At 38.4% G+C, this 15,971-nt stretch overlaps 2 protein-coding genes across 4 annotated transcripts in view; one reads left to right on the plus strand and one right to left on the minus strand.

Moving 5' to 3' along the window:
• Positions 1-1,850: 1,850 nt before the first annotated feature.
• LOC111610927 (E3 ubiquitin-protein ligase TRIM21-like) lies at positions 1,851-7,231 on the plus strand. The gene is made up of 4 exons (XM_023346046.1): positions 1,851-3,428; positions 4,106-4,279; positions 5,029-5,075; positions 5,191-7,231. Exons 1-4 carry the CDS (start codon positions 3,139-3,141, stop codon positions 5,733-5,735), a joined length of 1,056 nt encoding a protein of 351 aa, XP_023201814.1. The 5' UTR covers positions 1,851-3,138; the 3' UTR covers positions 5,736-7,231.
• A 1,346-nt stretch (positions 7,232-8,577) lies between these two features.
• LOC111610926 (N-acylneuraminate cytidylyltransferase-like) overlaps positions 8,578-15,971 on the minus strand; it is a 38,255-nt gene continuing 30,861 nt past the window's right edge. For 2 of the 3 annotated variants that reach the window (XM_023346044.1, XM_023346042.1), the window contains exons 6-8: positions 13,234-13,513; positions 12,990-13,152; positions 8,578-11,211 (exon numbers count right to left, since the gene is read on the minus strand). In XM_023346044.1, the coding sequence (XP_023201812.1) occupies positions 10,997-11,211; positions 12,990-13,152; positions 13,234-13,513 (658 nt within the window). In that variant the 3' untranslated portion in view covers positions 8,578-10,996. The remainder of the gene's footprint in view (positions 11,212-12,989; positions 13,153-13,233; positions 13,514-15,971) is intronic. The other variant, XM_023346045.1, reaches the window with a different exon arrangement.

The raw sequence follows: 15,971 nt of genomic DNA on the forward strand, positions 1-15,971 counted from the left end.
ATTTATTGATATGAATGCTTACCATACGGTACATTATCACACTTGCACCGTTATTGTGATGTATTGTGTAACAGTGCACATTTAAGCTACTGCTAACTGCTTTCTGACAATGCAGCCTCTGCTGGTTTTTGACTGTTCACCATTTCAATGATATACGTGTTCATGTTGGTGCTAACCTTATGTGGTACATAAAATTTGTAGTGCCCTTTTTTTTTTTTTAGTTCTTTTGTTGTACAGTGTGCAACAAATACAAAAAGTTATGTAAAGATTGTTATTGGATCCAGATGCATTCAAGTGTCCATATTGAATGAAATACAGTTCATATTCAAATGAAGTTAAGTATATTCTATATTTTTTTATAAGTCAGTCTTTTAATAGTTTATGGCTGGCACTTGATGCACCCTCCAGGACAAAAAATACAAAGTTTTTGTAAGCCTTAAGTTTTCCCTTCAGGTAAGGTCAGTGCTGAAAATGAGAAAAATGTCATTTTTTGGCCAACATGAAGAAAAAAAGCTGTTACGATTACTCTACTTCACAAACTATAGTTGCACACAACTGGTCATTAAGCAAAAGAAAAAAAGAATTGGGAGGGAAATGCAGCTTATTTGGCATCTGAAGAGGGAGACCTGTTTTGTAAACCTGGTGTTGAACTTGCATGCCTTTCCTATATTAGTTAAATTTAGTCTAAATTGCTATCGCTATGGCTTCTGTCCCCCCTTGAACAGAGGAGTCTAGGTAGCCTGCTACAGTCAACATTAGGCCTAAGCTAAATACACCACGTGTGGAACTGAAACAATGCCAAACAAAGTTCATTTATACAGGTAACGTTATGCTCAAGATTTCACAATAGTGACCAAGCTATAGTTACAGACACAGGAGGATTATAACCATTTCATAAGACGTTACCTCGATGTGTTTCTTCAAGTTGGATGGGGAGTTTTTGTAAGATAGAATTTCCACATCTTCGGGCAGGAATAACATAAACTGCATGCGGTACGACGAATGTTTAACACCCACGAAAGAGTGTATTGTGTTTAAATAAGGCCAGGGGCTCTCATCACCAGCTGGTGGTTCCCCTGGAGCCGTGTCGAGTAGTGCCAGTCGTTGTGGTTTCCGTCTCCTCCTCCATGTGACTTCTGCTGATTGCGAGACTTGCTTTGTGTTTAATGGGAGAAGGGAAACAGGTGTATCCTATTGATGGTGATGAACAAACCCAGGCAAGCAGGCTGTTGCAGTAAATCAGTAGGTGGGGTCGAAACACTTGCGTTTCTCTCTCTCGCTTTTTTTGTAACAAGTAACTAAACCACACATTGAAAATGTATCGGAGTGAAAGTATGCAATTAAGTTCGGAAATATAGTGAAGTAAAAGTGAAAGTCATCAAACATTTTCATACTCGAGGAAAGTATGAAGTACTCCAAAATATACTTAAGTAAAGTAGTGAAGTGTTTTTACTTCGTTACTATACAACACTGAGTGCAGCGATATATTACAGCACTACTGCACTACTGAGCTATTTCTATATTGTGAAATCTAAAGAATTTAACAAGTCATAATTAAGCTTAAGATTTCTTAAGTTACAATTGTGTGAGCTTTCAAATTGTAAATCATGCTATTTAAGATTTAAGGTCTTGCTTAGATACATCAAAATGTAACAGAAGATATATTGAATTGTTATTTTTACAAGTCAGAATGGAAATGGAAATATCCTAAATTACTATTCAGAATAGTCAAAATGTAGTTATTTTTAGATATCTATGTACAGTTAAGCGGACAAAACCGATTATATATTAAAACGACCTGCCATAGGATTTCTTACCTGGAGAATACACCTGTCTCGTTGCGTTGTTAAAAAAAACAGACAGGAAAGTTTCACTTTCACCTGTTTCTGTTGCGCAGATTATTTTCTATCAGCCTCCAACGGAAGGTAAGATAATCCTGTCGTTGCGGACGCAGCTGTGTAAATAATGATTAATCTATCAATAGGATTCCTCTTTATGATTTATTCCATGTTACAGGACCAGCAGCAGCTGATCAGTTCAGAGGAAGGAGGAGAACGGCTCAAGAAGCCTCGTTAATTTTCAACCTTTTGTTTTATCCACCTAGAATCTGCAGATAGAGAAGCTGCTCCATCCCAGGTGAGGCTCAGCTCACTGCTGCCTCACCTGCATTTTAACGGGAAAATGCAAAAATTCTGCGATTTTGAAGAAATAAATAATCAGAATTGGTTAAGCTAAATGAAAAATAGGTACTTTATAGTAGAAACCACAGGATGAAAATAACAATATAAATTATTTTATCACTATATATTATTTTTAAATGATGACAGGTGGTGCTCTGCCTCTATACACACACACACTGCACTTGTGTGGAAGGTTACATCTTGATATTAAGCAGCTTGTAGTTTAATTTGCCATAACTAATGACTGCCGCCTTTTGTGCAAACATCCTTCTGTTCTCTAGCACCTCTTGTAAAATCTAGTTGGGCACAAAAAGTATGAAAACCACACATCTATTCTCATTTAATCTTTTATTGATAATCAGTTTATTGCTCTGAACAGTTACTCCATGACAAACATTTAATTTTCCTGTCAGTGCTATAATAGTGATATAGATGAATAAATATAGTATTTATTCATATATTATTACAGTAATATTAGAGCAGACAGAAATCAACAACTGCAATTTGGTACAAAACCATGTTATGTCCAGGGCATGTGGGTGAACAAATCAGATTGATCATCAGGACAGAGTAAAAGCAGCAAAGCGCCAGAAACATAATCAGTGCTATCTGTAAGAGTTTATGAGCCGAATGTACAACAAACACAATGAAATGTTATGAATTAGTGGAAGAACTTCAGAAATCTGTCTTTTTATTCAGTAATCTATAGCTTGATTCTCATTATTTTAAAGTGTAATCTCACCATATTGCCTCTGGATGTTTTATGAAAACCAGCCACCAGATTTAGAACAACAATCTAACGAGTAAACTGAACTAAGACGTGCAGAAACAAGAAAAATGTGGCTTTTAGTGTCAACAACCAACAGGAACGGCTGCTGTGGAGAAAATCCGAGGTAAACCCAAGCTATTCTAATTTTTAAACAAGTACTGACGTTGTTTCTTGGCGTCTTTTGCCTTCATGATCCGTTCCGATGCCGTGGCAAACACCATCCCAAGCGCTTCACACTGCGACCAGGGCCGCAGCCTGCTTCCGGATCCCGTCCTACTGCTTCTGGAGCCCGGCCTGCTGCTTCTGGAGCAGGACGTGTTCAGCAAACTCCCACACAGCGCCCGCCCTGCCGCCATGCTTGCAGGCAAACTTGCCGGCCCTGATGGCTTCGGGCTGGGCGTCTGTCGACGCCGCTCTCAGACCCGCCAGCCGCAGACATCTGGCAGACGCTGCTTCACAGCCTGGGAGGAAAAACTCAGGTAAATATTTACTTTACTGCTCCACCAACAGGACGGCCATTAGGAGGCTAGCTCACTTCACAGATGATTGTTAGTAGAGGGTGAGCATAAAAACCTTAGTTTGTGTCTTATTTTGTTAATTTTAGCCAATTATAATAACCACTTTTTGATAGAAAAGATTGAACTTTTAACCCCAGGAAAAAAGCAAAAGATATTACACTCACCCTCTATGAAAATATCATGTTAAAGCAGGTTAAAAAGTTAACAGTTTTTAACTGGAAAGGAATATATATATATTCCTTTATTTAACCAGGTAAACCCCGTTGAGATCTAGATCTCATTTTCAAGAGGGACCTGGGCAAAAAAAATTTGCAATACATAGCAACCTGGTTACAAGATAAAAATAAAATGAAATAGTTTTCTATCCTCTATTTTTTCCCAGTTATTCAGACCTGAAAAATATTTCAATTAAACATTTTTCCAGATTGCTGAGACATAAGAAATTACTTTTAACCAGTAAAATATTTATTTATTGCAGAAAATAATCTGTGCTTAACTAAATAAATTACTCCACATTAATACTCAAAAAACAACAATATCACTTTTCCCACATTAGAAGCTAAATGTTAAGCTCTCTTGTGCTTCACATTGAGATTATAGGTGAGTGTTCCAACAATGTTGTGTGTTTGTGTCTGCAGGCTTTCCGGCTGCCTGATCACAGACGAAGGATGTGCTGCTCTGGCCTCAGCTCTGACTATGAACCCGTCTCACCTGAAGGAGCTGGACCTGAGTTTCAATTATCCTAGAGAGGCAGGAATGGAGAGTCTAGCAGCTATACTGAAGAATCCAAGCTTCAGGCTGGAGTCTCTCAAGTAAGGAAATATTTTCTGCAGCCACATAGTGATACTCAGGATAATGTACTCAGGATTATTGAGGAACAATAATCCTTGGGGAGGGGGGAGGAGATCTGGATAAATCAATGTGAATATAAGTGTAGGTAGGTAAACCCAGATCCCTCAACTAGCCTCAGACCAAGAAATGCTGGTTTATATCAGTAAGGACTTATGCTGCATCAAGGGAAATCAAGCTGAGATACAGAAATAATTAATTGCTCAGACCAGTGCAAACAATGTTGAACAGTGGCAATTTTAAGTTCATGTCCCTTCAACTTCAACAAACACAGCATGGTGCATAATCGCAAAGTGGAAAGATATGTTTTTATTTATCAATCATAACTGATATGACTTAAAAATACAAATCTCAACACTCCCAATTAGCTCTAGTCTATTCTAACACATGAATATGTTTGATCTAAATTTATGTATTTATTGTTAACAAATGTTATTCTATTGTTGGAATTTGGACTTTGTTCCCAGTCTATTTTATTTATGCATCGTATGGGGCAAAATGAGAGTAATAACACAAAAATGGAGGAGGGGCAAATAAACTGTCAACTCTGAACAAAACTAGTAGCACCAGGAAAATATTATACATAGTGACAGAACCGCAGCCACAGAGGGACTGAAGATTTCTTAGAAAAACTCAATGAGGTCTAAATTGGGGTGTCCATATTTGCATCTTGATAAATACTCATATCATCAAAACACCTCCTTTCTTACAGCATGGAGCCTGGAGGAGAAAGATGGATGACACCAGGTCTGAGGAAGTGTAAGTGCATTTTTGATTCATAGCAGATTGTCTCATTTATGGATGTTTATCTTTGTGACAGTGAATTCAGAAAATTATACATCAGTAACTGCATTGTGTTTGTTCTGTCCTTCAGATTCCTGTCCACCAACAGTCGACCTAAACACTGTAAGCAGTTTTCTCAGACTGTCAGACAAAAACAGGAAGGTGACATTTGTGGAGAACGGGGAGCAGCCGTATCCTGATCATCCAGACAGATTTGACCTCAATCAGCTGCTGTGTACTGATGGTCTGACTGGTCGCAGTTACTGGGAGGTTGAGTGGGGTGGGAAAGTCTATGTATCACTGAGTTACAGGGGAATCAATAGAAAAGGAGTCAATAACGATTCCTGGTTTGGATTGAATGATAACTCCTGGGGCCTAGTCTGCTCTGATGATGGTTACACTGTTTGGCACAATGGAAAAAAAGCTTTCATCCCCGTCTCTTCCTACTCCTCGTCTCCCTCTGGCAGAGTAGCGGTGTATGTGGACTGTCCTGCTGGGACTCTGTCCTTCTACAGAGTCTCTTCAGATACACTGATCCACATCTACACTGCCAACACCAAATTCACTGAACCTCTTTATCCTGGATTTGGATTTGAGAACAAGACAGGTTCTTGGATGACTTTGTGTTCACTTTAAGCTCCCAAGTTGTAGTTATTGTCATCATTCATCTTGACTAAACTATCACAATAAATATAACATATTTTTCCAGTGTCTTCAGACACACTGATCCACATCTACACCTTCAACACCAAATTCACTAAAACACTTTATCCTGGATTTTCGTGCAGGAATCGTTGTAGGGGGTCTTGGTTCTTGTTTTAGTGTAATCTTTTCTAAGTCAGAGGAAATCTAACTTTACATGTGTTTCATCTAATATATGGTTTTAGACTAACATTCTTTGTAAAAATTTGTTCAAACAGCTTAAATAATCATAAAGTGCTTCACAATAGATACTACAGTCTGCAGGAACTCCAGCACCACCCTGTTGCATTGTCAATGCGCTCAAGTCTGTCCTGAACCTGTCCACTAGATGGTGCATTTAGCAAATTTTCCAAATCACCTTCATTTCAGTTCAGCACAAGCCCAGCAGCAAGCCTTAAAGGTTTTGCTAAAATCTGACTTTCCAGACTGGTGGTCATTGTCACTTCCTATTTTGCGGCTCAGGATTGGAGAGGACTTCCTGTAGGGTTCAGAACATGTCTTGTGTTTTTGTCAAGATTTAGAGGATATAGTTTCAATCTTATGTTGGAGGAGCCATCCAATAATCTTCTTTTTTTTCTGAGTGGGCGGGGCTTGATGTCATTAAACTACCACACCAATATGTGAAGCAGAACCCCCTGATAATGCACAAAAAATCTGGTGCAGATCAGATGATGTATCATGGAGATATAACTGTTGGAATAATTTAGGGGGCGCCCTGGAGTCAAATTTCAATATAACCTTTTGACCTCTAAAGAGGTTAACAAAAGTCATTTTTTTGGTACAAATTGGATGATGCATGTGTGATTTAGAGCCAACTGTATGTAAACTTCAAGGGATTAGAATTCGTCATTCTATCACAGCAACATGCTGCAGCCACCAGCCGTTGCTGAGAGAAGGATTCAGCATCATGTTGTTCTGTCATTGGACTCGGGTCTAAATTAGTATGAATCAAACAGCAAAATTATGACCACCAGCAGGAAAACAGGTGATCTCCTGTTCAAAGGGGCGGGGCTAAGGTGATGTCACATATTGGCCATGTGAATGTGATCATGGTCTGTTATGACACATAGAAAGTCTGAAGCAGCTGTGAGTTTGTGTGTAGAAGTGATTCCATCTTGACATTTAAGTTTCTTAAGAATTTCACAGACTGTTGCATAATGGAATTACTTAATGTAACTTGTATTATATACTGAAGTCTTTTTATAACTGGGTGGTCCTAAGAGTGACAGACATACTGTATGCCTACAATCCTTTTGCCACAAAACTGAATTTAATATTTAAAAACTTTTATCATGTCTTTTACTGTAACTTTACTAAATAACAAAATATTGCAATCAAAAATTGAATATGTGTCACCTATCCCTCCTTCTATGTACTGGATGTAGTTTTTGTATTTGCTCACTTGATTACATTTTGGCATACTATCAATAATAAAGACAAAGACATTGATGTCACTAGGTTTGTTGTTTTTCTTTTGTTCTTAGGCTTAGTCCCACTTATGTCAATGAAAAAAGGTAATTTCACATACTGCAAATTACATACTTACCTCTTAACACCACAGGTTGTCACTTATTAGGATAGACTTTTTGCTTACTGCAAAGAACTAATCAAAGAAAAGAAAAGATTGCCGCAGTGTTTCTTTTGATCATGTCCTAATATATACGTGCGGTGAGGTTCATAGCTGGTGAGGTACTGACTTAATCATAATCAGATTTACAAATATAGACCCCCTACATGGCATCTTTTACATGCCATCTATGTAAAGTATATTATTAATGTAGATATTATTAATTTCGTGCTGTGCTCCACAGCAAAGGGAAAAACCGTTAAAGTACAACTCAAAACCACTTTTTTCTCGCTCTCTGTATCAGCGCAGCTACGGGCAGACTCGTTGCCATAGCAACTGACAACGCCACAAAAAACCAAAACAAAACAACAAAAACACTCCGATATTTCCCACACAAAGAGCAGAACATTCAGTCTGTTGCAGTAGTTTGGTTTTAGGCTTAATGTTTATTTTGCGATTATTAATAAATGATTGATGTGGTAAGAGGAGAAAACTATAAATATATCGTTGAATTTGACTATACTGTATGACTAGCTCCATGACTAGCTCGCTGTTACTGTCTCTTACTCTGCGGTTGTGGAGTCACAATGTCTGGGATCATGAGCGCCCCCTGCCCTGAGGTAAGAGAACTGCCTGCCTCACCTCGAATCTGCAGTTAGCGAGAGGTTGCGCAATCCCAGGTGAGGCTCAGCTTCCTGCTGCCTCACCAGCTTCGCTTCCGGTCATTTTAATGGGAAAATACGAAAAATTCAGCGATTTTGAAGAAAAAAATAATCAGAATTGGTTAAGCTAAATGAAAAATAAGTACTTTACAGTACAAACCACAGAGTGAAAATAGCAATTTAAATTATTTTATCATTATATATTATTTTTCCATGATGAAAGGTGAGGCTCTGCCTCTCTATATACACACACACCTGTCCCACACTGCCCTCGTGTGGAAGGTTATATCTTAATATTAAGCAACTTGTAATTTTTATTTGCCATAACTAAGAAATGCCACCTTTTATGCAAACATCCCTCTGTTCTCTAGCACCTCTTGTAAAATCTAGTTAAGACATAAAAAGTATGAAAACCACACATCTATTCTCATTTCCTCCTTTATTGATAATACCTTAATATATCCCGTTATTTAATCAGGTACACCCTGTTGAGATCTAGATCTCATTTTCAAGAGGGACCTGAGCATTATTAATGATTGGAAACAAATGTTTTTTCCCCTTTATTGAATCAAATCTAACAGAAAATCAGTTTATACAGGTACTCCATGATAACATTTAATTTTCCTGACATTAGTACTATAATAGTGATAAAGATCAATAAACACAGCACATTTAAGCTATTACAGTGATTTTAGAGCAGACAGAAATCAACAACTGCAATTTGGTACAAAACCATATTATGTGCAGGACATCAGTGTTAAATCAGACAGATCATCAGAGCAGAGTTAAAGCAGCAAAGGGAACCCAAACATAATCAGTGCTATCTGTAAGAGTTTATGAGCCGAATGTACAACAAACACAATGAAATGATATGAAATAGTGGAAGAACTTCAGATCGAATACGTTCCTGTGAAAACCAGCAAAAAGATTTATTCAAGTGTCTTTGCTCTTAGCCAGGGGTCACCAACCTTTTTGAAACTGGGAGCTACTTCATGGATCCAGAGTAACACGAAGGGCTACTGGTTTGATACAAGTAGCCCTTGTAAATTTTCTTGGCTCAGCCTTTATAGCAATAATACATGTATGTATATATGATTACATGCTGCCTGATCATATTAATGTTAGGCACTACTGACAATAGTTATCAGTAAGGACAGATATGGTTAATTGCTATTATGTGGTCAGAAGTTCTTAGTTCAGAGTTTTGGAGATTTTCTGTGTGATTCTAAATTGCCCACAAGTGACTGAGAGTCTGGATTGGTGCAGCAACGCCTGCAGCTGTACAGCTGTACGCACTGAGTACCTTGAGATTTTCCTTTGAATAAAAAGAATAGTTATCGTATGTTTTACTTTCTAACCCTCTTTACTATTAGTAAAATTGTGGCAAAAAAAAGATATTTTGTGTCCAAAGATATTGTACACACAGCTGTGTACAGTCTGTGAGGGGTGAGGTAGGGCAAAGCCTAAATCTGATTGGTCAGTTTGCTTTTGTTCATTTCACGGGTTGGCGTTTTTCTGTAAGCTAAAAATGAATGAGTGGAGTTTGAACCTCCTGTAGTTCTAAGATCCCGCCTGAGCTTTTTACATTGTGCGGTTCTGGCGGGTCGCCGGTTTATTCGCCTTTTTTTGTGGTTTCGCAAACTGAACAGCTGACGGGTCAGCCGCTGGCTGACACCAACAGATGTTGAAAAAAAAGAAAAGGTCAGACAGATCGGAGAGTAGCACAATGCACAAAAATCAGCACAAACCTAAACCACAACAGACATTTTGTGTTTTCAGACGATGCTAAATAATAAAGACATGGAAGTGAAGCCTGACCTTGTGGTTCACGGAAAGAGGAGAGTGTTGATCGCAGGTTCAGGTGGTGTCAGAGGTTCAGAGGATGAGAAGGTGAAGCAACAATATTTGCTTAATTTCTACTCTACTTTCACTAGATTAAATTCGACTAGATTAAATGGTTTAACCCGCAGTCTTAGCGCGACGCTCAGGAAGAGCAGCAGAGGTCAACTGACAGGTGACCCATCAGCTCTCCAGTTCAGGAAACATCAAAGAAGCTCATAAACCGACGACCCGCCAGAACCGCACACGGCAAAAAGCTCCGCCGGGATAAAAACGACCGATCTTAGAACTACGAGAGGTTGAAACTCCTGTCACTCATTTTTATCTTACAGAAAAAGCGTCAAGTCACCAAATAAACAAAAGTAAACTGGCCAAAAAGATTTAGGCTTTGAGTGCCCTTTGACCCCCAGAGACTCAAACAGATGTGTGCTGCGTACAAGATGTTTTGGCACAAAAGATCTTTTTTCCTCCACAATTTTGTTAATAGTAAAGAGGGTTAAATAATAAAAATTCCAGAAATTATTCTTTTCTGTTTTTACTTGAAGGAAGATCTCAAGGTACGCAGAGTCGGTGCAGCCGTACAGCTGCAGGCGCCGCTGCCCTCCGATAAAATCCTGCAGGCGTCTGCGCAAAGTTCTGAACTTTAACCATAGAAAAGAGTTTTATACATAAAGCAATTTATTTTAAAAATTTTTATCATTTCCTTTTATTAAACTCTAAACATAAACAAATGTTATTACTTTAATGTAGAAACATTAAATTAAATAATTTCTTTGGCAGTGCCCCCTAATGACAATGGCTATATTTAGAACTTGCTCTGACTGACGAGGTGCCCTCGGGCAACCGGGGCCCGCAGGCACCGTGTTGGTGACCCCTGCTCTTAACTTTTACACAGAAAACACAGAAATCTGTCTTTTTATTCAGTAACCCATAGCTTGATTTAGTTTTAAAGTGTAATCTCACCATATTGCCTCTGGATGTTTTATGAAAACCAACCACCAGATTTAGAACAACAATCAAACAAGTAAACTGAACTAAGACATGCAGAAACAAGAAATCAGTGGTTTTTAATCACCATCCCAAGTACTTCACACAAAACGTGTCGCATCTTAATCCAGGTTCTGACATCAGAAGCAGTTGCGGTCGATCAAATCCTGCTTCATCTGGAGCCTGGCCTGCTGCTTCTGGAGCAGGACGTGTTCGGCGAACTCCCACACAGCGCCCGCCCCGCCGCCTTGTTTGCAGGCAAACTTGCCGGCCCTGATGGCGTCGGGATGGGCGTCTGCAGGCGCCGCGCTCAGACCCGCCAGGTGCAGACAGCTGGCGGACGCTGCGTCGCAGCCTGGGAGGAAAAACACAGGTAAATATTTACTTTACTGCTCCACCAACAGGACGGCCATTAGGAGGCTAGCTCACTTCACAGATTTCCTACGTTCTGTCTGTTTAAACTAATTTAAAATGGCTTAAAACATTATAAATGCAGTAAAATGTTATGCTTACAGGCCTTATTTGTATGAAAATAATTTTAATAGCGAATACTTAATGCTAGAACATGATTGTTGGTAGAGGGTGAGCATAAGAACCTTAGTTTGTGTCTTATTTTGTTAATTTTAGCCAACTATAATAACCACTTTTTAATAGAAAAGATTGAACTTTTACCACAGGAAAACAAACAATAAAATATATTACACCAGCCCTCTATAACAAAATCATGTTAAAGCAGGTTAAAAAGTTAACAAGTTTTTTTTAACTGGAAAGGAATAAAATGAAATAGTTTTCTATCCTCTATTTTTTCCCAGTTATTCAGACCTGAAAAATACCTCAATTAAACATTTTTCCAGATTGCTGAGACCTGAGAAATTACTTTTACCCAGTAAAATATTTATTTATTTATTGTACTTTATTGCAGAAAATAATCTGTTAGTGCTTAAATAAATAAATAAAATAAATCCACATTGGAAGCTAAATGTTAAACTCTCTTGGCTGTGCTGGTTGCTGGGAGACCAATAAATGCTAATAATTTAACACAAACCTAAATCAAATTCTGCTCAAGGCCTCATGCAACCTTGGACCGGCCCTGCATGATGAGTTAAAGCTGCTGCTGGATACAGAAGGACAAACGGGAGATTTAATTTATGTGGCTTTAGTAGCTCTTCCATTTGCTGTCTATTGAGTTTTTAATAAGCGCCACAGAAACCGTTTTGATTGCCCGAGCTTTATGGGACGATTTTCTTTTTATCTCCACGCGTCCATACGCATTAACTCTGGCTGCATAAGTACACAAAGCATTTGATATGGTTTGATGGATGTGTAACTGTAAAAACAATAAAATAAAACCAGCGTGCTGCGTGACTACGAGGCGAACACGAAAACTCCTCCACTGGCTGAACCGCTTAACCACAAACAAACTGGGAACAAATACAAAAACATTATCAGTGCAGGTCAGCTGCTGCTCAGTTTGAGTGAAAGGAGGCAAACTTCAGATATCAAGCAGCGACAGCAACATGCAGAGGCACCATCTCTGTGATTGATCCTCCTGGGTTTGTGACCATTTAAATGCATCAACTATAAGGAATAATTCTGCTCTGCCAGTGAAACGCTCAAAGCAACAGAAACTTTTGCAGTCCGGATTATTAAAGAAAAAAAATTTAAAAATTAGGAAACCTTTTTTCTAAAAACAAAACAAGCAACGCGTAGCCTGGTGGGGGGGCAAGTGAAGCCTGGTGGGCCACCAGGCTTATAATACACTGGAGGAAACCCAGTCTAGCCACTAACACCAAAAAAGCAGGGATGTAAAACTAATTTTTATTTTGATCAAAATCAAGATCAAGAATGCCTTTAAAGGGTTGATAGTTATTGGGTAGTTTTACTAATAAATTTTGCTACAAACTGTTAAAATATGAACGCGAGCCTCGACTTGACACATCTGTCCTACAGTTTCCAGTCTATTTAGATCAATATAACCAAATTTCCTTAATCTTATCACCAGTAGCTCGTTTGATGACTATAATCTTTAAACTATAACATTCATTTTCTACAAAATCTCTTGAAAATTTAAGCATCTTTGAAAACATCAACCAGACAAAAGTCAAAAAAAGTTTAAAAAGTCCAGATTTTTACCCATGTAGGCCACATCCTTCCAGTCCAGCTTCTCCTTCTCCACCATCGACTGCACATCTTTTAGTGGATCCTCTCCAACTAACATCACTTCGCAGTCCGTCATCATCTTCAGTTTAAAACGCATCTGTCGGAGCACATCTTCCTCAGAGATCAGCAGCACCACCTGGAGGACAGGAGGTGTAACGTGTTACAGGACACTGGTCAAAGTTTCTCCTTTGACGTTGATAAAGGAGACAGATCCGACCTTCAGATCGTTTTTCTGCAGCTTCCTGAGTCCTTCTGTGTCTCTGCTGTGGATGGAGACACTGAATCCTTCTGTGTCTCTGCTGTGGATGAAGCTCTTAGCAGAGGACGCTTCAGAGTCGGACACGTTAGAGGACATTCCAGAATCAGTGTCACACGGGCCACCAGCAAAGGACACTCCAGGCCTGTCCAGGGACCCAGACAAGTGGACCCGTCCATCTGTCAAACATCCAGAAACTTCACAGAACATCAGAGACACTCCCCGGCCAAAGTATCCATACCTGTTAGGAAAAGCATAGAACCCAAACATAAACATAAAGTTCAGCAGGATGTCCAGATGGACAAAATACTAATATTAAACAACGTTAGAAATTAAAATAAAAGGTTCAAAGGTGAAATCTCAAGAATCTGAAATAATTTAGATTCTTGAGAATCTAAATTCTCAAGAATCTAAACTAGATTTTTTAATCTAATTTAGATTAAAGTTAAGAGTAAAAGGTAACTTTTTATGCTTCTTTGAACAGGTTAATATAGGTATGAGCTTTTAAATAAATTTTGTTTGCACAAATTCATTCTTAGACAATGAGATTTCAGTCTTATCAGTTCTGTTTTATTGCCTCCTGTCACTTCAAATCCAAAGCTGCTGCTGGCCACGCCCCCAACTCAACGTGTGAAAATGGCTGCAAAAATGTGCAATTATACAAGTGTACATCTTTGAAAAGCAGAAGTGGAGCCTCCTGCACAAACAACAAGAAAGCTTAAAATGGGTTTGGCACGATAAGTGTGGAAGAAAACAATTAATTAATGTTTTTTTTTGTAATTATTTTTTTATTTAGAAAGACAGATTTCCATCACATTCGTTGATCACAGCTTTACCCATTTAAGGTCATACATGAATATAGAACCGGAGAGTCCAAGTGATTTTGTCCATACTGCCTTTCTGGTATTTTCTTTTACAGACTATTACTAATTTTTGTTGTAAACAATAACAAAAATGAACAGAATTGAACAATAATGGGGGATTGCACCATCTCGAGCTATAAAAAACACAAGAACATACAAGGGCAGGGCACATAATTCACAAGAACAATCAAATGAAGTCAGATCTAATTGGTTTTACATACTCAGTCCATTTGGTCCAGATCTTATAAAACTTTCCTTTTTCAACTTGGAGGGAAAAATTAATCTTTTCCATAGCATAAATCTGGTAAACAATTTCAATCCATTCATCAATAGTGGGTGGATCCGGTTTTAGCCATTTCATTGTGATGGTTTTCTTACCGGCTGCCAGTATAGCCAGCAGTTTTTTGTCTTGGTTGGTCCATGTGTCCAATTGTAAGTTGCCCAAGTACAACGTTTCACATTTGAATGAAATTTTTACATTGAATATATTTTCAATATGTTTGTGGAACTCTTCCCAATATGGTTTTATTACTTGGCAGTCCCAACAAACATGGAAGTGGTTGGCTCCTTTAGACCCGCAGAGTCTCCAGCAGGCGTCCCCGTTGTTTTGACATCGTCTCTGAATGGGTGTAACAAAAAATCGTGCAATGTTTTTCCAACAAAACTCCCGCCATGTGTTTGATCCAGTCGAGACCCACTGCAGTTGACATATTTCTTCCCATCATCTTGTGAGATTATTACCTTCATTTCCTTTTCCCATTCCCTCTTTATGTATTCTGTATTCTCATGTTTAGATAGCTGTATGGCATTGTATAACTTAGAGATAATTCTGCTGTCTGATCTGGTTTAATTAGTGTTAGAAATATCTCCATGAAACTTGAATCATTTTTTCTCAACACCTCTTTAAAATTTCTATTAAAATAATGTCTCACCTGCAGGTACCTAAAAAAGTCATCTTTTTCCAGTCCATGATCCTTCTGTAAGGTTTCAAAACTCTGAAATATCCCTTTGTTGACAAATGAATAATAGGTAGTTAAGCCTTTTGAGATCCATAACTTGAATCTGTTATCAATTCTATTTGGTGTAAAATCCGAATCATAGGCGCACCACCTCATAATTTTAGATGCGTCTCCTTTTCTGCAAATTTTAGCCAATTCCTGCCAGGACTTGAGAAAGCTACCTGTTATGGAGTCTTCTGGGATCTGCTGTTCTTCTTGTAATTTATAATCACTAAGTAGGGCTGTTATTGGGATTCCTTTTATTGTCGTGCCTTTTATTTCCTTCCAAGCTGCAGTATATGATGGTGAACAGAGGCAGACTAAAGGTCTCAGCTGGGCTGCATGGTAGTACTCCTGTAAACAGGGAAGGCCCATTCCACCCTTTTCTTTTTTTAGTTGCAGAGTTCTAGACTTAATTCTGGCCTTTTTACCCTGCCACAGATACCTCACTATTAATCTATCCCATTCTAAGAACTGTCTAGGTGGGATTCTGACTGGTAGACATTGAAATAAGTACAATAACTGTGGAAGGATAATCATCCTGATGGATTCTATCCAGGAGCTCAAACTTAAAAAGGAAATAACATTCCATCTATGTAAATCTGATTTTATTTTCAAATTTAGTGGGCCATAATTTATATCAAACAGTTTTGAGAAGTCCCTCGGTAGTGAAACACCCAAATATTTGATAGGCTCGGCCTCCCAATTCCAGTTGTACACAGTCTTTATTGAAGACGGTGGATTGTAGTTAAATGTTAATACTTGAGTTTTATTTATATTAATTTTGTAACCAAAGATTAAACTAAACTCTTCGAGCAACTTCATCAGTTTTGGGATT

This window comes from Xiphophorus maculatus, chromosome 14 (assembly GCF_002775205.1).
Source record: "Xiphophorus maculatus strain JP 163 A chromosome 14, X_maculatus-5.0-male, whole genome shotgun sequence".
NCBI lineage: Eukaryota > Metazoa > Chordata > Actinopteri > Cyprinodontiformes > Poeciliidae > Xiphophorus > Xiphophorus maculatus.

Bases quoted from the DNA above. Each gene is read 5' to 3' on its own strand.
- LOC111610927 (XM_023346046.1), top strand. From the start codon at position 3,139: ATGATCCGTTCCGATGCCGTGGCAAACACCATCCCAAGCGCTTCACAC. The intron at 3,429-4,105 runs GTAAATATTTAC...TTGTGTCTGCAG, and splicing joins GCCTGGGAGGAAAAACTCAG to GCTTTCCGGCTGCCTGATCA. The intron at 4,280-5,028 runs GTAAGGAAATAT...CCTTTCTTACAG, and splicing joins TTCAGGCTGGAGTCTCTCAA to CATGGAGCCTGGAGGAGAAA.